The 23,824-nt window shown below is 36.9% G+C and overlaps 1 protein-coding gene across 16 annotated transcripts in view; it reads right to left on the reverse strand.

The window, feature by feature from the left end:
• Nucleotides 1-23,824, reverse strand: part of BCAS3 (BCAS3 microtubule associated cell migration factor) — a 500,892-nt gene that overhangs the window by 286,077 nt on the left and 190,991 nt on the right. For all 16 annotated transcript variants that reach the window (XR_012155467.2, XR_012155469.2, XR_012155468.2 and 13 more), the window contains 3 exons: nt 15,413-15,537; nt 14,509-14,674; nt 13,195-13,295 (listed from right to left, as the gene is read on the reverse strand). Coding sequence is in view for 13 of the 16 variants with exons in the window: in XM_073315905.2 (XP_073172006.1) it covers nt 13,195-13,295; nt 14,509-14,674; nt 15,413-15,537 (392 nt within the window). In the remaining 3 variants the exon portion in view is untranslated. The remainder of the gene's footprint in view (nt 1-13,194; nt 13,296-14,508; nt 14,675-15,412; nt 15,538-23,824) is intronic.

Here is a 23,824-nt window from a genome sequence, read left to right on the forward strand (position 1 = left end):
GGCATGCCTAGGTGACCTCCATGCCATCACAAGGTTAGAGAGTTAGGGAAATTTGGTTTCCCCTCACACAAAATACAAACTAACATTTCCACTTAAAAACCTTTTTTATGTAAGGAGTGGTGATTTAGACTACAATGCAAACAGTTATGTCAGGACAAGAAAGCACTAATCTTTATGCCCTCATGGTTAATGAAGCAAACATGAAAATCCTAACTCTCTGAAAATGACTGTGTACCAAGCTTTATTCCACACTTTTTGTGATTAATATCATGGACACTCATCAAAAGTCTATATAAACGTACTTGTTCAACAACCCATAGGTGCCTGTGTCTTGTCGATACAAAACAATTAAAGTAAAAACGTAAATCAGGTAAATGAGGAAGAAAAAAAATGTGCATTGAAAATGTTATTACACTACTTAAACACATGGTTTACACAGTAAAAAAAAGTTATCAAACAGTTTATCCAGGGTTTATCAGAGAATGAAATAACAAGCAAAATTAGAATTTGAGAAAATGGTAGAGCAAATCCCTTTTACCATCTCCCGTCATTTCAAAGAGAAAATGAAAAGGCAAATGTCTCAATTAATTTTGTTTTTTACATTACGAAACAATTATCTGGGCACATGTCTTCGCTCTCATCAACACTACAAATGCCTAGGGCATATTCTGCACATATTAGCACATTGCACACAGGATAAAAATGGAATAACCAAGACATACCTACAGCGTGGATCACAAAAGGAGAATTTTGCTTTACAATACAATAAACTATACAATTAAATAATTCCAAATGGCTTGTGAACCAAATATGTTCAGAGTAAAGAGAGAATATGATGAACTTCAAGATGCAAAGTGCTGTTCTAAGCAGATAAAGGAAAACTAAGGCCTGGGCTACACTAGGGGGGTAGTGATCGATCTATCGGGGATCGATTTATCATGTCTCGTCTAGATGCGATAAATCGATCCCCGAATCAACGCCTGTACTCCACCTCGGCAGGAGGAGTAATCGGAGTCGATGGGGGAGCTGCCGTGGTCGACTCGCTGCCATGAGGACGGCCAGGTAACTCGAACTAAGATACTTCGACTTCAGCTATGTGAATAGCGTAGCGGAAGTTGCGTATCTTAGTTTGAGACCTCCCCCTAGTGTAGCCCAGGTCTAAGCAACCTGTCTTCCCCTTCCCTGAAGCCTCTTGTTACAGTGACAATGTTAACTAGGGCAGATTAGGTTTGTTAGCTGTGGAAGAGCATGTAGAGTGTTCTACTGCTCTCTTGTGCTACAATCAATACTCTTTGTGGTAGGTGCTGGCTCTGAGACACCTATGAAAGGCATGATGAGGATAAAGTGAAATGAAGAGGACAAGAGAAACGTGACCATGACTAATGCTTACATACCACTGAGAGAAAAATAAATGTTGTAGCAGAGATAAACAGAAGACAGAAGCCAGGAAACGATAACAAAGTATTATACCTGTGAGCAGAGGCTCTTTAATCTCTGACTGCGTAGAAGGAGGCTGGGTTATAATCATGAAAATGCTCAGCATGTTATCAACGACTACAGAAGGTCTGAAACAAACCAAAGCCAACCCAACTATCAATTTTCTGAGGAGCAGTGTGTCTAGGTTCTGCTTCATCTGGAAATTTAAAAACTGTAGTCAAAAAATAAAACCGAAAATCTTAAAAATCCATTACTGTTTTAAAAATAAGTGTAAACAAATTTCTAAAAATTAGATGTCTTTTGAAATCACTTTAATTTTATTAAAATACTTATTTTTAAAAAAGAAATACAAGAATATATTTATTTCCACTATTATTATTATTATTACTGTTATTTGTATTATGGTAGCAACAGGATACGCCAATCAGGATCAGAAGCTTCACTGTGCTGGGTTACAAAAAACACCCTCTCCAGATTTCAGAGGAATTATAAAACTAATTCCAGAATTACTAGGATTTTTAGACTGCTTCTGAATAATTCAGAATCTTTCCAAGCTAAAGGACTAGCCTTTGGAAGGAAGCTTTACTTTAAACTGGCTTGTAGCTACAGCGAGTCATCTTGAAAAGTATGTTGCATTCCTTAATTATGCTGCAGAAATGAAGTATAATTTCAAGAAAAGAATACAACACTAGCTAAAGGCAATGCTTCTCAGCAAACACAAACATAACATCAAAGGGAGAATCCAGAAAATATGAATATTTAATTTTCCACTTTCACTGTAAAGGTTAAGTATATATCTAGCTGGGTAAGTACACATCATCCAAGCTGTTGATTGCTTTTGTAAAATGCCAACACACTGATGTAATGTGATTCCCTACCTTCAAACAGCATACTGGGGAAACTACCAAAAGGTTAACTATGATACCCTAGCTGCTGCTTCTTATGTCCTTCCACCACAATCATAGGTTTTTCCAGTGTCGGGCACATGATATGGCCCCTTCTGTATGCCTGGCGAGATCTTCCATGGAGCACGATTCCTCCAGGAGCCGACACATTAACAGACATTCCAGAACAGACATTCCAGAACAGTCATACATGTCCGGGTTGTTAGAATAGCCCCACTTCCACATACTGACTTTTGACTTGGCAACTCTTGTTCAGAGAAGATTTAAATTTTGCCGCTGGTGTTTAACTTGCATTTGAGAGAGGACGAATTGTAAATGTGATACCACAGAGACTCCAGACTACCTATTAGATTGTGTTATCACTTAGCTTAACCAAACAGTTAAATAGAGTTAACACAATCCTTTCAGAGACAATACTTGGTGAAATGCACAACAGTTGGTCTACAGGTGAGCAAAGATATACTATACTGGCCCAAGTCAATGCCAGCTGTAAATCTGGGTGTAAATGTTTATAAGGTGTGTCTTACAGAGTTTACAAACCTAATTCTCAGTAGCTTCACGCATACCTTAAACACAAATTACTTTACAGAAATAATAAAAATCAATCCAGTATTGTATAGTAGGAGGTCAAAGAATTTGAGTGGAGTGACCTGGTTCATGCCTTTGAATTCTAGAGTTTGGGTCATATAAAGCAAACAGCATCCCGTGATGAACAATGAATGAAACGGGTACCAGCTTCAATGGTTCCACTCAGGCTTCTACCCACTATGGAACAAATACATTTTCAGACGTGGCTGTCATGAGATAAGTAAACACTGCGTCATTTCTTTTAACACAATAGAAATGGTCTTTTGATTATTCAGAAGTCAATTAGTAAGAACTGCCTTTGAAGCCTCCTATTAGAGGTTTAATAGCAATGAGGTGCAAGTACACTTACCAGCAACACTACAATCAAGCAGAGATTTTTGCTTTAACAAAATCTATATTTATATGATTACATTTCCTATGGTTGAGGGCAGCTGTAATTAATGGATTTCCCTCCTTCCCCTAATGTAGCCATTTGTCAATTTAAACACAGAACGTCCAATCAATTTTGATGTATTTAGTAAGCAATTTGTCAAAAAGTGCTGCAGAGCAGTTAATATATTAATTCTTGTCAGAGGCGTGCTTCTGACAACTGCAGGGCCTCTCCATAAAATTGTTCTTGATGAGCCTGAACTGTTGCCTGGAACCTGAAGGTGCCCCTTGCCATGGTCATAAGAGAGAAATTATACAAAACTATATACGAGAGGAAACTTTATGTAGGGTCCGAGTTTGCTTCAATTTGAATACATTCATTTTAGTCTATTTTTGTTCTGATTTAGAGTAAATCTTGTTCTTAAATGTGTTAGGCTCAGATGTGTCAAACATCTGGAGGTATTTTTGGACCATCCTTCCACAATAATGGGCAACTAGATTGAAAAAAACTATTTCACTTTCAGCTTTTGTAAGATTTACTGGGGACTTATCAATGGAGCGGATACAATATTGTATTAAAATACATTTTTAAGGAGGAAACTGCGAGTCACTGGGAAATTAATAAATTGCCCACATTAAAAGAACCCCAACAAGAATCATTATGGTGTTTGATTTACACAGCACAGTCAAAAGATAAATTATACTTAGCATTTATGCAGCACTATACATGTTCTAAACACTATACAAACACTTCACATCGCTTGTGAGGTGGGTACAGTAAACATCACCTTATTTTACAGAACTCAGACAAACAGGGGAAGCAGTTTGGCCCAAGTCACACAGCGAGTCATGTGGTAGAACTGGGAGTAGAATTCTGGGATTAAATGTCACCCCCACTGAAGTCAATGGGAGTTTTCCCATTGAAATAACCAAGCCAGGATTTCACCCCTGAAGTTTTAGACTTCCAACCCTATACCATGCATCCTCTTGTAAGAAAAGACTAAGACTTTCTCTGAAGCTACAAAAGCATATCATGCCATCAGTTATCAGTACAAATCAGTGTACCTGCCTAGCAGTAAGAGCATTTCAAATAACATCTACTTTTATATGGGTCTGTCAAACAGAAAATAAAAGTCCCCTCAATGTAACTGCTAGAACACAGATGGATAATACAGTGGAACTCCCTCTTACATTGCAGTCACTTTTTCCTACCCCTCTCACCATCAGTGGAGGTTCACTAAAACTAGAAATGTAATTTTAACACTGTGTGTTCTGAAGGAAATGGGGAGTTGCATTCTACTTCAGTATAAATACAGCTTCCAGCTTCATTTTAATGGAATTTTCTCATCAAACAAAAGGCACAATAAACTATACAAAATCAGGATTAAAATCATTCCACATTTTGAATACTTCTCCAGGGTACCTATTCTATCTCAGTCTGAATCTTTCCTGTGCCATCGAACATTGCATATGGAATGAACAAGAAGGTTCTGTCATCCCTGTCTATCATGGGATTCTCTTTCTAGGTCTTCTGTGTTCTTAAGCCCCATAGGTTTCTATCAATGGTTTTCAACCTTTCATTTGCAGACCCCAAAAAAAATATCAAATGGAGGTGGGGACCCCTTTGGAAATCTTTGGCATAGTCTGTGGACTCCCAGGGATCCATGGGTCACAGGTTAAAAACCACTGATCTATGGAAAACAGCAACCTTTTGCGGACCCCTTAGACGCAGTCTGCAGGACGACCCCCCAGGAGTCTGTGGACCAAAGGTTGAAAAACACTGGTTTTACTATAGGCCCTGGAAAACTCATTTACACATTCTCTTATACGATATATATCAATAAAACAAGTATCTGGTCACTTTGGCCCAGTCAACAACCTAGAAATCACCGTGCACAATATCATCTGTAATGCTATTAAATTCACACATAAAGTTGCTCTAAAGTCTTCAGGTCAAGAACAAAAATTACCTGACACTGATTTAATCAGGATTTGGAGCTGAAGAAAATTCACATCCTAAACACATAATTGCTTTGATTATAGGTGTAGTGCTGGGGTTCTAATGATCATTATTGCGGCAGGTGACTTCTGCTTGAAGATGCATAAGCAGTTCAACATGTATGCTAGTTTTATGTTTTTCGTATGCATTAACCATAGTAAAAACCCCTAGGACAATGAATGGATGCTTTAATATTAATGGAAATAAATAAATGGTGCAGCATCTCGTTTTTCTCCTGGCAATTTATTATGATGGCAAAATTAGAAACTAGCCATTTACCTGTAGGTAGTTTCAAAAGGTATGTCCCTAAGCAACTTACTAGCTGAAAAGAAACATGAACATTAGCACTGGCAATCTGTGCTACTTTTGTTAGGTTCCGCTATCAGAGGTGATCTAGGCCAAGGAACCCAGAATGAAGTCACTGCATGATTACCAAAATGTCCTGAAACACTATCACATTCATGCCACACAGTAATGCTATAAGTAGCATATACAGTGACTGGAAAGGTGAGGACTAAGGAACAGGAGGTGTAGGCTTCTGACTGTAGTCAGGCTTACATATTTCCACAGACATTTAATTGAATGCAATGTATGAGTACCTATATGCATGCAAGTATGCAATATAAGGAGGTGGTGGTTAGCTGAGTAAATGCCACAAAAGAGAAAAATTGCTTGTGTAAAGCTTTACCCACCAGTACCTGAACTAAAATTAGTCATTAGAAAGAAACCTGCAATAGTTTCATGGTTGCAACTAATTATTTGTCACAGAAATAAAGCACACTTCAACAGCTCGCCTCAACAGCTCACATTTATGAGCCACGTCTCAATTCCTGAATACTAGTTAGAGGAAGCAAGCTGCAGTTAGAGAATAGAAAAGGATGAATCTTAGCTACTCTCTGCAGAAAGTCAGGTTCTTTACAGGGTAAGCTCCTTGGGGTCATGGACTGTGCCTTCCTATGTATTTGTATATTGCCTATAGTTCGGATAGCACAGCAGGGATCTGAACCAGATTGGTGCCCCTGGGTGCGACAGGAAATAAATGATGATTATTATTAATATCAATAATCTAATCACACCAGATGACGTTACACACGTCACACATATGACACATCGGAAGAGCAAAACGTATAACTGAATTTCCTTGCTTTAGTGAGATTGGTTTCGAAAGGGGAGGAACGGGAGAGGTCAAAGCAGAATAAAGTGGGCAGCAGCACATTCTTTGTAGCAGCAACAGCGGTACCAGCAATTGAGGTGAAAAGAGCATGTGTTACGACCAGCAAGCCTATAAAACATAGCTTCAAATGACTGATATCGAAGTCCTTAAAATCATGACAGCTCTAAGTCCTAAGAAAATTACATCTGAAATGAAATCTGTTCCATCAATAAACTAAAGCGATTCTTGGTCCTCTGACATTCCTACTTTGACCAAATCTGTAAGAAGCCTGAAGCAGTTATCAGCAGGATACTGATGTTTCCTGTAGGTCAGCAGGTTATGAATTTAAAATGCAGGTCACTTAGGAGCCATGAACTTGTAGAGAGGTCCACCTCCCTCCTCACCCAGCTTCCCCATTTGTCTCCAATGCTGTGATAAAAGGAACACTGACTATTAGAGAGCTCAGGTAGAAGTGTATCACATAGTCAGGATCAAGGTTTTTGCAGCAGATGTCACAGATGACCTCAAAGCAATCAAACAGCTGTGCAAACTCACTTACAACTACCCTTGGGATAAAGGTCGTGGACACTTGTTCAACAAAATATTTCTTCAAACAATGGTTCCTTTTAACTGGGCATATAGCTTTATATAACTGTGAATATAACTAAAATCTTTTCAAAAATATAGCTAAAAGCTGAACATAAATAACTAAATCCACTATTTTAAAACCATTCTCTTGTCATACAGTAACCAAGATCTTATTGGCCTACTTTGAACTTTCCAAAGATTAAAGAATAAGATTTTGCTACTCTGCTTTAGCATCAAACTGCATATTTACAAAAACCTTCAAAGTATATCCTTCAACCAGACTACCAGACGTTTCATTGTTCTATCTGTCTGCTGATAGAGGTACCCTGTGTTAGAAAAGCACACACAGTATTTTTCAATGACCTGGGGGCAAAGGTCACTTATTATAAATGGATAATGAGACCTAATGCAATGTTCTGAGTGTGGACAAAGAAAGGGTCTATCCATAGCCCTCTGTGACTTGGTCATTCAGGCTTTTATTTCCCCTGCACACTTAATGGAGCCAAACAATTGGCAGAAATGCTATACAGAAAGACTGAAACCGAGAGAAACTGCTGTATTGTAACTCTGATGGACAGATACAAATAGTGACCCTGAAACGGCGCCAGAATTCCTTTTACCACTAACATGGCAGACAGCTGTAGCATTCACCCTAAACTCCCATTTAGCCATTTGCTGGCAATTAAACTTACTGACGGAAGTGATAGCACATCAAACCACAGGCTACAGCTAATGTCAACCCATTACATTACTGCAGGTAAGCAGAGCCAGATAATTCCATTTTAGCATATATTTCCTAGGGAAAAAGCAAACAGGTATTTTTTTTCTTGTGAATCCTGTTTTGTTTAATAGAACCTACTTGCTCATGGACTTTAGAGCATAGCCTCAAAATCAGAGCATAATAAAATTGGAAAGCAAATATATCACACAAAATTCAGAACAGTACTTTCTCTGTTAATGCTATTCTTTATTGTCAATTTTCTTGATTTAAATCTGCAGTATTAAGATTTAATTTTTTCCCCTATACGCCTGTAGTAGATCTGTCAACTTACACTGTTCCCTCTTACCTTAATTAAAATTTGATTTAAAAAAAAATCAAGGTAACAAACTCTGCAAATGAATTTTTAATACACATTTAGCTAGCATTTTTAGATTAGCTGTTATTTTATAGCACACATTTTGCTTATGTGTACAACGACTAAGTTATTAGGAAGGTATCTCAAAATAGTAAAATATACTCAATGTGGAATTTTATTATATTTTTCTTTCTTTAAAAGGCTCTCTCAAGAAGCAATTTGAGTTGTGTAGCTTTTTAAGCATTTATTAAAGTAGAAAATGTGGCCACATTCATCCCTGATTTCAAGGTCAGGGATGAATCTGGCTCCCATACATGTATAACAGGATTTTATTTTCACCCCATTTATACGATACATGACTACTAGTCTAATCAGAAATTGAAAAAGTACATAAATAAAACTGTTCTGTATAAAGTTACCTAAATTCAGAAATCAGTCTTCTGTGTTTCTGGACACATACTGGAATAACTGTATGCAATGTAAAAATTTCTGCATGTATGTAAGTGTGTAGTGAAAATACTTGTACTCAGTGAGGATGAAAGAACAAATGAACAGAAAATGTTGAAAAAAGGTAGGTCTGGCCCGAACAGACAAACTGCATAAACTCACAAACATAACTGGAGTGAGCAAGTTAAAGTTTCTACTGACCAGATTTCTATTGGCTCAGGAACCAGCTATTCCCAGTGTTCTCCAATTTTTAAATAATTGCACAAAGCATTAACCTTGAAAGCATTATAGAACAAAATCTATTGATAAAAATGAACTTACACATTGAATGCTTTTTATTCCACAAAAGGCTCATGTATCTTCTTGATCTGTTGCTTTTTCCCTGATACGGGCATATTCATTATTAACGGTACAAGAGAATATGTATTCCCGGAAAGAGACAAAATACGAGACAGCATCCCATGTCCTGCTCATAAGAATGGGGAAGAGATGAGACACTTTCTTCCAAATATTAATTCCATTAAAGCAAGTGGAGTATTTTAATGACCACCTACATTACTTCTTTGGGGCACTCACATTTATTTTTCCTCACTTCGGCAGATGAAGCTTCTTTCTTGGTCCTATTGCCAAAAAGATGTGCAATGACAACACCAGAAGAGGATGCATAAGAAGTAGATTTCAGGGTATCAAAACTGTAACAAACCATCAGCAGCATGAGCATACTGTGCATAAGCAATTATCTCACCCTGTGTTATGAAACTAACCAGTTACTCTGCACTGTGAACTATTGGAGGCTATGGACAAAAAGTACAAACACTAGAGCTAGAAACACAACTCCAGATTTAGTTACCCAAATAAGTGGCCTGATTGTCAGTGGTGATGAATAGTGAGAGCTCTTGTTGACCTCAGTTGAAGCTATGGGTACTTGGCACCCATGAATATTTACCTCGGAGCCTAACTTCAGACACTTATATTTTAAAATGTTGACCTCTCTAATCTTCAATATCCTAAATAGTGCATAACCAACATGCACCCTCACAAGAATCCCTCAAACTCAAACAAATCAGAACGCATGTACTTTTATTTGAAAATAACACATTGCCAAATGCCAGCAAGATGCCTGTTTGTGTATTACAGAAGCTATTATGGAGGAGAGAAGATTAATGCATTCATTTTTGTACGGTTTTGCCCTATTTCTCGGTGTTTTCCTTTGCTTTCATGAAGCACAACATATACCAGTAATTTGTCTAATGGAGTTCCCACAATGATATATATGAACAATGTCTTCCAAAGGGAATGCTGACCAAAGAAAGGTGATCAAATCTAACCACCTAAGTAGCAGTTTGTAAGTACTAGTCTGAAATTTGCTATTGCCAAATTTTTTATGGGAATTGGGGCAATGAATCTATTCTGTCCAGAGCTTTTTATTCCAAATAAAACTTGTTTAAATTAACCATTTTCCCTTCAGTCCATAAAATAGACTAAATCAAACCTCTCTGTTCTTACAAACCTCAAATTCATATTCTGTGTTCATTAGCATTTTCTCTCTACTATGAAATCATTTTCAGTGTAATTTCTCTGGGTGGTGAAAGGTTTTATATTGTTCTCTGCTCTTGCAAAAGCAGTACTAATTTACAGCTTGGTCATCCTTTCCATAGCAACCTTCACCAGATAATTCCAAAGATGTCTGCTGCAAATAGACTATACACTGCAGTGCGTCTGCTATCAAAACACTGGATTGGTTTAATGAATCCACTTTACTGCCTGTGTTGTAAAAATATTTGATTATCGTCTGTACTTTTTCAGTTTTCACACATAAATTAGATACAGAATTTAACAATACAATCTCTATACATCCCTAGTGACTGTCATGTAGCAGAATTACAAACATTCGTAATTCTTCCTTAATTAAGATGGAATTCACTCCTATCGGGAGCAAGCACAAAACCTGTGCACTGTGTAAATCCCATGTAAGCCCTATTTTGAAGGCTTAACTAGGACTTAAACAGTATACAGGACTTTTGCTGACCCCAACAAAACAGCACATTTGATATTAAATAGAAAGGCACTATACCTGTAAGAAAGGGAGGTTAAAAGTTAATGTCTGTTTATCAGCCAATGAGGTGTAAAAAAAAAAAAAAAACGACTCTCAGGAGGGTTTTTCTGTGGAACAAAGGTAGAATTTTGTTTTCCAGTCTGCACCATAATTTTGGGTTTGTGGATTATGAGGTAGCTCTACATCTTCTCTCCCACTCTCCTTCCCAGGATGGACAATTTCCTTACTATTTCCACTTACATCACTGTTTTCTGACCCGAATTATAATCTCCCAATTGTATTCACGGTCTATGTCACTCAATTCACACATTCAAATGAAAATTTCACAATCATAATTCTCAACTGGGTTTTTAAGACTGGACCTCAGAAAACACATCCCTTATGAGTGAATAACATTTTGAACTATCAGAGCTAAAACACGTTCATCTTAAATATGAAAGGATATTGCATCTAGAAAATACAGTATAAACGACAGAACAAAAGGTATGCAGAATTAAAACAAAAAATTTAACTAGGCCTTCTGAATATTCTCCCAACCAAAGTAATCCTCTCCAATATTATGAGTTCCACAAAGCATGCAACAGGAGGACAGGTAGATGTAATATCCCTAACTTGGCGCTGATGTTGCTTTTACCAGTCATGTTTCAGACTTATAATCTTTTGACCCATTTATCCACTTTTTACATTTTTAATTGCTTAAATACGCTGGCACTGTTTGCACTGTCATTTAAGCAGAGGGTCTAGTTTCCCCAGGAGCATCTTTACCTATGCAGAGTTTCTTCTTCATATAACTTCAAGATGATTATTTTATAATTTCAATCTCAGCTACCCAATTGAGAAAATAGAGACTCTCTGTTTTCCCATAATAATCTTCCCATTTTGTATTATACTAAGGAAAAGAAAATGCATGTAATGTTACTAATGTACAATGCAATATATGTTTGCTCCCTGTGATGAGGTCATGGATCTCACACAGTTTGTAGCAGGTAGCCAGACATCTCTGGAAATGCTGCCAAGATTCTAGAGGGAAGCAGCCGCTTGAGATTTGGGCTACAAATAGCCCAGCAATCAGGAATTCCAGGGGAGTGGGAAGAATGTCAACAAGCTGAGTTGTCAGCAAGCACCTGACTCATGAGGGAAAGTAAATACAAGCAAGAGAAAGAAAGAGGCTGTAGGAGTCTGAAGATCTTAGGAGACCACATGTGTATTCTCTCTGGCTTGCACTCATCTCTGGGATGTACGAAGCTCTCTCTTATTGTCTGGATTCGAGTCTACATGAAACCCTACCTAATACTCTATCACTCTGAGTACATTTGGTTGTGTGAAAACTCTGCTAGAGATCCCATACTGAAGTAAACTGTACCTTCTTGGCAAATTCCTTCCACAGAACTGCTTCCTTCAGTTCTAAGCTACCAGAACTCCAGAGGTCCACTCCCCAATTCCTCCTCTGGACCCACCCAAAGAAACAAACCAGTAAATAAAGGTTGTCACATGGTAAAACAGAACACTCATAGAAAACAATTCACAATGAACAATGAGATACACTACATATTCTCCTGCATTTAGACACAATGGGGCAACTCAAGAAAGCATTTAGGAGATGCCCTATCATGTTTAGATGTACCTTGCAAGACCGGCTACAACGGTGCCATGTGAACGCCTATTCTCACTTTCAGGTGATGTAAATGAGAAGTGGGCAGCATGATCTCCCGTAAATGTAAACAAACATGTTTGTATTAGTGATTGGCTGAACCAGAAGTAGGACTGAGTGGACTTGTAGGCTCGAAAGTTTTGCATTATTTTGTTTTTGAGTGCAGTTATGTGGAAAAAAATATATTATGAAAGTGCAACTTACAAATGTAGAACAAGAGACTGCACTACAATACTTGTATGAGGTGAACTGAAAAGTACTATTTCTTTTATTTTTTTTACAGTGCAAATATTTGTAATAAAAAATAATAATATAAAGTGATCTCTGTACACTTAGCATTCTGTGTTGTAATTGAAATCAGTATATTTGAAAATGTAGAAAAGCATCCAAAAATATAATAAATTTAAATTAGCATTCTATACTTGTTTAACAGTGTGATTAAAACTGTGATTACTCGCAACTTTTTAAAAAATCTAGTTCATTTGTTTTACATTAATCGCTTAAGTTAACTGCTAATAATTGACAGCCCTATTTTTATGGCATATTTTTAACCTGTAGCAAATTTTTCTGGTTGAGCTATAAATGGCTATTTTCATTAGAATAGGAGCTTGTAATGGAAATGTTGAGACATCCGACACAACTTTAACTACATAAATTCCAGCATGATGCTACACTTCTAAAATTGTATTTGATTGAATTTTTCATGTTGAGAAGTGTCTAAATCATCATTCGTTCCACATCCATGGCCTTACAGAATAAACATTCTCCAGTTACTAGTATTTGCACACTGGATTTAAAAAAAAAAAAAAAAAAGGCTTGTTGATAACAATGCTATTTTGTCTCAAGAATGTAAGTTAAGAAACTGTTTTAGAAAGTCACCATTTCACATTAAACTTGCATGTACAAAAAGTGCTAAGCTACTTACAGCCAGCAAGCAGATATTGATAATACTGCACTGCATCTGCAGCTAGAAGCAATGGATGGTTTGCATTAAATGGTGGTTGCAGTTCATTCCACTGAGGAGTTCTGTGGACACAAGAATATTAATATTTAAGCTAATACAGAGAATGTAAATCAGTGTCTGTGTCATCACAAGCTTGTACAATGTTTGTAATTATTTAAATTAGCTTGTTCAAGCACTGAAATACACAGCAGTCAGTTGAAAAGTGTGACCAACTCACACAGACTGTGAGGTGCAGACACATTGTTGTGGACAGTACTATATACTGAACGCATAAAGGGATCAAGACAGTTTAGAACATGTTGGTGAATGAATGTTAGAACAACTCTATGTCATGCTAGCACTGTTTAATATTAACACACCGCAGAACCTGGGGAACATCTGTGTTTCCTTATACTACAGTTTCTACTGTTCTATAAGGAAATCAAGCAGCTACAAAACTGTGAAAACAGAGCTGTGTAAAGTTATTGACTATTGATCCAATTAGAATTTGCAATTCCATTACAACCTGCTCATTTCAACAATAATAGTCTAGAAGACCGTGTTGTAATTTTAATTAGAGCTGGCCACTCCTAAATAGCTTGGTAAATCAAATATTGATTAATCCAGTCCAGGAATGAGTAGTACTAAAGAATATCGGAGCCTACAAAAATCAATGGGAAAATATTTTAAAATGTCAAAAGCACTGACAATATTTTCTCATCAATTTCTGTTTGTTTTATTCCACAAGTCAGGACTAATTTCTTCAACTATGATTGATAAGATTCTACGTTCAACTACTTACAGGAAGTCTTGCCTAGCTTCTTGCTGTATGTTGCACACTCCAGTCATACATCTCAGTGCAGAACTTCAATGCTATATTTCCACTGCTAGAATAATTAACTGTTTCTAGTCTTAGTAATAAAAAGAAGCTAAATTATATTTGATTATTTTAAAAGGAAATTAGCATTGACTTCTACAGCATTCAACAGTTAACTCTAAACTTGTGTAGATTGACTGTGTGTCTAGATGGAGTGGTAGAATTTCATGCTTTATTAAAAATATAGGACCAAATTCCGATCTGATTGGAGTCATAAAAAGTTTTGCTACTGACTTCTGAAAGATCTGGATTTGGTCCTTATCAAGTATTCAATCCTGCTTGTTGTGCTTAATGAAGTTGAGCACCCTCAATTCCCACTGAAGTCAATACAGGCTGAGGTCATTCACCCCCTTCCTAAAATGGGCTCAGCACGTGTTGAATAAGGACAAAGAGAAGAACAATGCAAAGGGATGAGCTACCTAACCAATGTCCAGCTGGCTCTCGGACAGGTCACCATTTCCAAAGGAGTGTCATCATTGATCTTCGGAGCAGTGCTGAGTGGACGTGGTTCCAATACGTGTTCTACCAGGGTACCATAACAACTTATAATATACAGTGATTCCACCACAAACTGTTTTGATTGATCTATGGGGCAAGAAAACATAGAAAACAGCTATTATTACAACAGAATAGCAGAAACAGAAAATATCTACAATAGCAGTGGCTTTCCTAAATTTTAAAAATGTATTTGCCCTTTTCATAAATGCTCGTGGTTGACCTGGTCAAATTAAAATCATGAGGGGAGATTCTGGAGAGGTATGGGGAAGTAAAGCACAGAGCATGCATATTTCTTCCCTGACATTCACAAAGGTCCAATTACCATAGAGGGCAACGAAATGGGGCAGATTCCCTGACTGCCTCCTAGGAATGGGCCGTGTTTGGGTAGTCACATATTACAAAATCTATGTTTAGGTGGCTACTTCAGACAGGTACTTCACCCTAGAATTATGGAACAGCTTCCAAAATGGCTGCAGGGCCACTCCAGAGTAGCACACCAGACGCATCTCTGAACAGCACAGGATCACAAGTGACTTTGTGGTCATTAAAAATTGCAAAATAAGTCAATGACTTTATATAATAAAGTCATTGATTTATTTTGCAATTTTTATTTTCTTGGTCCTGTACTGTAATGGAATACTCCTGATGCCCTCAGTTTCCAATGACTTCCAGAAGTTTGACAGACACCATACACAGTTGCAAAGATAATTAATAAGTAAAAAGAACAGATACCCAGTATTTGGTCAGGAGCTATTTTAAAATGAGATAAACCAAAACCAAGATAAATACAAAAGAGAAAACCTAATTATTTTCTAACGAACAAACCTTTTTCTCTTTTTAGACCCGGATTGTTTGCAAACCAGGATCTTGACGAGCCGAAGACTGCAGCAACACAAAACTCTCCTCCCACAGATTTACTAGGTGAAATCTGTGGAGCTGGTTTGGTTTTGCTTAAAATAAAAACAAAGTAAAATTAACAGAAGGTAATTCTCAAAGTTACATTTACTAGTGATCCAAGAGGTCTCACTCAACTTTCATTCCAAGTCCCAAGGCCCTGAATTTCAGAATTACTGAGCACTTCCAGCTGCCACCAGTTTCAACTGGAATTGTGAGTGCTCACAGTTTCTGAAAATCATGCCCCAAGTGTTCCTTAACTGCTGAGCTTTAAGAACAGGATTGTCTAATAATGCAGAATTGTTTAAGTTGTTTAAAAGACTCAGAATTGCAGATCTGCAATCATCAGGAACAACTTCCAGATTGAATGCAAACATTTTTACACATCTTATTATTGAGTCTCTGGGGAAAGAAAGTTTAGATTCTGGGTCAATCACTTTAGTTGGTTGCCATTTTCTTGCATTTTTAAAGAGGAGAAACTTACAAACAATCCTAACATGTTCTGCAGTGCAGAGTTATCTATGTTTGGTTTCAATTCTGCTGTGGGAGTAATGGGATGGGGGCAAGGAGGCGAGAGGAAGGAACATGCAGTGGATACAAGGCAATGGAGACAACATGTACAATAATAATGCTATGTAAAAAACACTATGGCATAGAATGAAATTAAGAAATGCTGTCCTCTAGGACACTATAGAGTGCATGTAGCAGATCCAATGGTATGTAATTAGGTTCAGCGAGGATACCATTCAACCTGTTTCCTTCTTGCGTCCTTTAAAAAACACGTGCTTTTATCATTTTGCCTGGGTGAAATTGATCAAAGGCCAATCTAAACCAGGAATCTGGAGATTAATTAAGACCCCAACGTTGGAGGATTATGTTCGGTTTTACATGCATTCAGAATCATTTTCGGAGCAATGTTCATTTCCTCAGTTAATTTAACCACAAAATAAAAGGGCTGCCTGAGATGCAATTTTCCCTTTACCACAGTCTCAGCCTCCCTTCTCCCTCATCTGTCTGTTCCACCCCTCTCTCTTCTTCTGTTTCTCTCAGACGCCTTTGGACTGCCACCTTCCCCCCTTTGCTGGCTTTTTTGAGCCACAAAACACCATCCTTCCCGTGAGCTTTGAATTTATCATATTCCCTGTTCTCATTCCACTTAATTTTTGCATGATGTGATCTTCAAGCCCATAGGTATAAGCAAGACCCTATTTTTATTGCATTATCATGGGCTCAAGTGGCAGAAAACCAAACAGAAAAACAATGGATAATAAAACAACCCTAATCTGGTGTATAATTATAAAGGTACTTGCGTCGTTCATATTAGTCAGAATTTTTTTTTATTATTATTAACCACTTATAAGTTGGTGATGTGGCTCAGCAGAAATGAACCAACAGTAAGGATTTATTTCAACAGAAGCAAATTTTTAATCAACATAATTAAGAAAACAAGTTACGATAAGCAAAAGCAAATATAACAAGAAGGATTCCTTGAGCTGGGCTTCAAACAGCCTTCTCTGCCCCTTCATGAATAGGCTCTGCCCTCCCAAAGGCATTCTCATCCTCCTATATCTCCAGTAGTCTTGTTTAAAACTTGATCCTGCTCCCCTTTAAGTCAATAGCAAAATGCTCACTGACATCAATAGAAAAGGATCAAGCCCTTCCAGCCCTTCCTGGGTGCACAGTGAAGCTGGAATGAAGCTGCAGTGTGATGGGAAATGAAGTAGTGTCCCTGGAGCGTGTCATGCCATTATTTCCAATCATTTAAAATTCAGCAGGGGAGGGAGGGGCGGATGTGGGGAGGGAAGAAGTGCCTTCAACAAGAACTCATCCAAGGAGTGAATATTTTTGTAGAACATATTGCGGGAAATCGGCTTTGTAATTTTTAAGATTGAGAGAAAAGATTAATAGTTTGCAATTATATTGCATTTTCAGGCAAAGATTTCAAAGGACTTTATAGACAACAGTAATATAGCCTCCCAGCACCCCTGGGAGATTGTATTATGCCGGTTTTACAGGTGGGTCAACTGAGGCACAGAGACGTTAAGCTGCTTGCTGCAGGTCACACACACAATGAGTCTGTGGTCACATAGGAGAAAGTTTTGTTTTGAAAAACTTCTCAAAAGACTCTTCATTGCACTGACTTAGGGCCTGTGCCAAAGCCACAAAAGTCATTGGAAAGACTCCAAGGAACTTCTGTGGGCTTCTGATCAGGCCCCTAGCTCTCTTGCATATGTGAGAGACCAGAATGCCCCAAAAGAGCAATTACAATGTATTGTATCAATAACCCTAATATTGATCTACCATTTAGCACTTGACATATCAGACTATTACAACTCTAATTACAGACTACTGGGTCAAAAGTCTGTGTTCTAAAAAGTTCCCAGCTATAGATCGTTAAACTGCCTTGTTTCCAAAGGAACTATTACAATCTACATTAAAATATTAGAACTAGCATTGAAATATTAAAATGTTTGCTAGATTTTATTATACTTTTTAAAAAAAATAGCTTATAAAAGCAAGATTTTCTACCATTTCTATAACAAACAATGTATCAATCACTACTTTTTAGTTCCTTAACTTCCAATGAAAAGGTATCAATAGATTATTAACACGATTAGTGTCCCCTGCAGAAATGGAAGTGGAAGCTTAAATGTATGCATATATGAATATTGCTATTTATTGAAATACACCTCAATCAATAAGTGATTGTATTTCATATAGAAACAGGAGAGTCTGGTATGACAGTAACTTGCATATGACTGGTTGCATATGAAGCAAAAATTGAGTGCGAGTACGATTGAGATGTATTAATTTCTTCCTGTCATCAGTTTTGCAGATAATTGTGAATATTTTCATAGTAAAATCTGAGAACAACAAAAACAACATTTTTGGGGGGAAAATATACATGAAAAGACAGGAAAAGAGGAAAATATACTCTGGGTCAAATTTTGCTCTCAGTTACATTGGTGTAGCTCTTGGAATAACTTAATTGGCTTCAACAGAGTTTTATGAATTTACAGTAACTGGTCTTCTAATCATAAAAAATGAAAACCTCTATAGGGGCTTTTTCCACCCCAACTGCCAAAGAATTATGCTTGTCCAAAAACACATATAAGCACATTTAAAGGAAATGATACAAACTACATTATATTTACACCATATCTTTACAACATACATCTTTCAAGGCATGCATTTAAGTGTTGCTTTTCAGTGGCAAAACATTTTCTGTTCAAGAATGATGTTTTGTAGACAGAAAGTGGAGACCTTGTAAAACATGGTTCTCATGTGGTTAAACTTAGTACAGTTAAAAAAAAAACCTGTATCATATTTGGTTTAGACATATCTCTGAAAAAATTATAATGATGTCAACAAATCCATACTGGCAAGTTTTATAACACTGGAATCTTTAATGTTACCCCAGTCTTAATTTACCAGAGAGTTATCTTTACTACATTCCCAAACTACTTTCCCTTAAAGGACTTCTAGAGTCCTGTGGTTTTCCAAATTGATATATGTGGTAAAACTGTTAAAGAAATATATATTCATGTAATTGTGAATTTTTTAACATCTTCTTGGAAACTATAAATCCTAATTATTATGTGTACGTGATCAACTTTTCAAGCTTCATAAATGATAACAAAAGAAGAATGGTGACGATAGGTGGTGACTAACTTGTTTCTACTGTGAACTCCTGCTCTTTACTCCCCCTTAACCTGTCGACACCTCATAAATTTCTTTCAGTACTGAAATTATAAGCCAATTGGCCTCACTTAAAAAAAAATAAATTTAAATGAATATTTGAAGTGTAATAACTTTCAACACATTAAACCATAATTTTTATTACAAGGGATATGATGCAACAAGATAAAGTTAAAAAAAGCATCAATCCGTTTATAAAACAAGATGGGAAACTAATGGGTATAAAGTATACATTGTCCTTATTTTCAATGTGTCACCTTGACAGATGATAGCACTATATTTAACAGATACTAAAAAGATCAAAGATCCTATTTTTCTAGGTCTGGGTCATTTTGAACTACTGTACATGGACCAGCAAGGCGAAAAGACACAACAAACAACAATGGGACCCATAACCCCCTCCTGTGGGACAATCTGCAGGAAAGGACAAATAAGTGGAGGACATCTCTTAGAGGTTCTCTCTGATGGAGACTTCTTCCTAATTATTTCATTAGTGGTGCTGGGGAGTATTCTCACCTGCCCCTCCAAATGAACAGGCGGTAGGCCCAACTCACAAACCCTACAGATCCCAGGGATCTACAAGAGACCACGGCCACCTACCTTCATCTACACTGGTCCTGGGCCCCCCACACCACTTCACCATGCTCTGGCTCAAATGGAGCCGCTCTGGCAGCCAGCAGCAGCATGGCATAACACCCTATGGAAATGGAGTTCTGACTCTGGATACTTTTTATTTTCAGCTTGAGCTCTGCAGCAAGCAAGGGTAGGGGTATGGAAGTGGGCGTGAGTGAGACAATGCATGTCCTCCACCTGCACCTCTTACCACACAAATCCCTTCTTAGGTCTGGCCTCAGGGTCTGGGGGAAGACACTGCCTTTATGCATGGGAGGGAGATGTATGTGAATAGGGTCCCCTCTGCACGTGGATCTCAGGAGCACAACTGAGCACAACAATAATAAAACATTTAGCACTCTGGGCTTCACCCTGCTTCAACTCTATATATACCACATCTTTGAGTGCTCTACAAGCTCTGGGCCTACTCTTACGCCAATTGAAAACCGCAGCAAATCTTTTAAAAGCCAAATTCGTCCTACAGAGAAGCAAAGGAATGCCAGCAATTTTTTTCTGAAACAGTGACCTAGCTGGGTACAGAACACAGGAATTCCTGTCCCCAGTCCAATGTGTTAACCACTAGGACATAGCGCCTTAAATAATTTCTTATTAGACTTAGTAGAAGATTAAAATTAAAAATGTTCACGCGTTCACCAGTTAAAATGTTAAAAAGAATCAAGCACCCTACTTTTTGAGTAGTATCAAAGCTGCACAATAAATATTTAATTTCCCCTTACATTTAGGTCCTGATTCAGGGGAGCAGTTAAGCATACACTTAAATCTTGCTCTATTCAGGACAGTACTTAAGTCCCATTGACTTCAATTTAAAGTTAAACCCACATTAGTGACCGCCCTGCACCTTTAAGATGGAGAGACCTGGAGGAAAAAAGAGGGGGAGCTGGTAAAAGTCCCCCAGGTAATTATGGAATAAACATGGGGGTACCTGCACTGCACATTTTTATCTGTTGGGTAGTCCCAGACATCTAATAATAAAGTTGCGGCCTGATTAAACCCATGTCAAATGTCTCCGGTCCTTCTTTTGGAATAGCCAGACAAGGTGCTGACTTCAAATAGTAACGCTTTCCTGAATCTGGGTGTTCCTGACTGACAACCTATATCTTACTGAAACGCAGGTAAAGTTTCGGAAAAATAAGAAGAGCAATTGCTACTAGAAAAGGACTTAAAAGAGCAAGCAGTTGATAAACAAGAGAAAGGCCCCATTTCCCAGATCTTGCAAAGAAGAGACTTTGAGAAATAAAATGTAGGCTTTCTTCATACCAACAGTATAACATGAAAAATGATTATTTTAGAAATTAAAATAATTGCTGATTGTTGTAACAAATCCTTACACTTAACTTCTACAAATGTCTTTTTTGTTGCATCACAGTAAAAGTGTTTATAAAAGGATCATAGCAGTGATTTAAACATTCCGATTTTCTATTTTGTTTCGCTGAGTGAGATTTAAGGTGGATTATAAGTAATAAAATATTTTTTATCTAAGCAGACAATTATACAGTACCAAAAACAGGCATACAGGGTTTCTCAAAAAGCTACATCTGTCTGAAAAATAAATTTTACCCTTTTAAATATGAGTCTTAAAATTGTGGTTTCATAAATGAAATTCTTTTAAAATTCATTTTAAAAAGCAAAAGAAGTTAAGACATTTATATTGCATTATTGTATATTTTTAGCTTCAATCTAGGAGATTAAAATCTACTAATTAGGTAAAAGAGATAATTTACATACATATGATATAATAGAACTGATCTACAATTTACACTGTATTTGGGTTAATTAGTCTCATTCTACCTGTTTAGAATTATGTTACCAAAGAATAAGTTTTCATGTTTGTTGCATTAACAAAGACAGCAACTGACAATTATTATCTGTAACCTACAAACTGGTGAACAACTGAAACCTCTAAAATGTTAATGTATTTTAATTTTGAAGGAAAAAGATATAACAACAATAAATTAGTAAACAAACTGGTAAATAATGTCTTTCAAAGTTCCGGCAGGAAAATACTGCATGAAATTTACAGTTACGTTTGCAAGAATACTCAAAAATTGTCTCTCTCTCTCTCAAGAATAACCATGATGATTTTAAATTATAAATGTTGTACATAAATTAGTTTATAGTGTTTTGCCTAAAATCAAGTAAATAAAGACATGATGCCAGTTTCCATTCCATGGAGCAAAGAAAAACTACCCACAAAACATTTACAGGCCCTTAAATTCAACAGACAATAAACTGTCAAATCTTTGCTCATTTTGCCGACATAATTTGAAGTCTCATTAAGATTTTAATGGAAACAACATGCCCTACATCTTTTTCATTCCCTGCCCCCAAGTGTATATTTTTGTCCCAATGTCTGTGTAGGCAAGTAAAGACTATTTTCTTGTGTGCCAACACTGGCATCAAACAGACCACAAAAGAGTCTTGTAAAAGACAAGCAATGATTTTAAGTCTATTATATTTCATGTATTCCTCTCTTTAATCTAGGTCTTTTAATCTTGTTTCACTCTAAAATCATTTCTCGTTGACAAGTGTCCATGACTGTCTTTGTTAAAGCTAGGGGAGCCTGCTTTATGAATCTAGGCTACTGATGCATCCATTTATTGGATAATCCACATTCAAAACTTTTTGTCTGATGCCTGTATAGTTATTAGGGAAAAAGTATCAGATGGAATGCTCAACTACATGGAAAACTACATTTACAAATGAATCTTAGAAGACAATTTCAGTATGTATGCAAAAACACAGGTTACCTTACCTCAAAAGGGCCTATCTGGAACTCTTCATTACTTTGAGTTATTATTTCTTGTAATATCTGCAGCACAAATGCTTTCATAATTCATTTATATTTTTAAAACTATTTTGATGCTACAGTACAGACACTAGTATAACCCTCACATAGTAACTATCCCCACTATAAGGAAATTCCATGTTATTTTCTTTTGTTCTTAGCCTTTATTTAATAGAAACTGGTGCCCCACTGTTCTTGTATTTGAGCTTGTTCAAATATCCCTTTCAGTACCTATCCTTTCTATTCTCTTAAGAATGCTGTAGACCATGAGGCTCTTAAGGCCCAATTTGTCACAGACTATAGATTGAGGCATAATATTCTGATCTGGATGTAACAGGGCTGTATGTGAACAATTCCTATTCATGGTAATGAGAGCTGCATATATAAATCACTACACACTTACAGTACGTACTCCCCAATAGTTCTTGAAATCTTCTGCCTAAAATCCTCACAGCCCCCTCTCATTCTACTTATCTAAATCTGCACCCACCTGATCATACTCTTTTTATAATAAGGTAACTAGGAGTGTACACAATACTGCGAGTCAGGCTGCACCAGTCTCTTGCACAGAATAACTTCTTATGATTATTTTTAATGCTTCCATGCCCGTACAGTATTTTTGGAGCTGGTTGTGGCAATAATCTGCAATGTTAAATGTTTAAAACAATGTATTGTTTTTATTACAAAGATGTGCCGACTATTAAGAAACAACATGTCTTTTGACATAGTGAGAAGAACTTCTGAATGTCTGTTTATTTAGTGTTCTTTAAAATGTTTCATAATTTAAAGTGGTTTCCTGAGTGGGACATGGTTAGTCATTATTACATGGTTATTTCATTTCACTTGGTATAATATTTTATTACTACCTAATTTGACTTACTACAGAGAAACCTGTAGTAGCTGGTGTCTTCTGTCCATAAGCAAGGAAAGTGTTTAGACACGACATTGTGTGTGTGAGTGTGTGTTAGAGAGAGAAAGAGAGGCATTATGTTTTTAGAACAGATATTGTATTCACCTTTGCCTAACCAAATTATTTTTAATCTTTTCTAACATCTTGGCTACTTCAAATATTAATTAAAATATCTATTTTTAAAATATTAAATATCATGAGAGAAACAGTGCACATATTTGTTTCTTGAACACTTGATGGCGAATATTTATCCGTCGTTTAAAAGCAGCTGATTAAGTATACAGTGCTTCCACCTATGGATCAGCCCATGCAGTAA

Source organism: Lepidochelys kempii, chromosome 17 (assembly GCF_965140285.1).
Source record: "Lepidochelys kempii isolate rLepKem1 chromosome 17, rLepKem1.hap1, whole genome shotgun sequence".
NCBI lineage: Eukaryota > Metazoa > Chordata > Testudines > Cheloniidae > Lepidochelys > Lepidochelys kempii.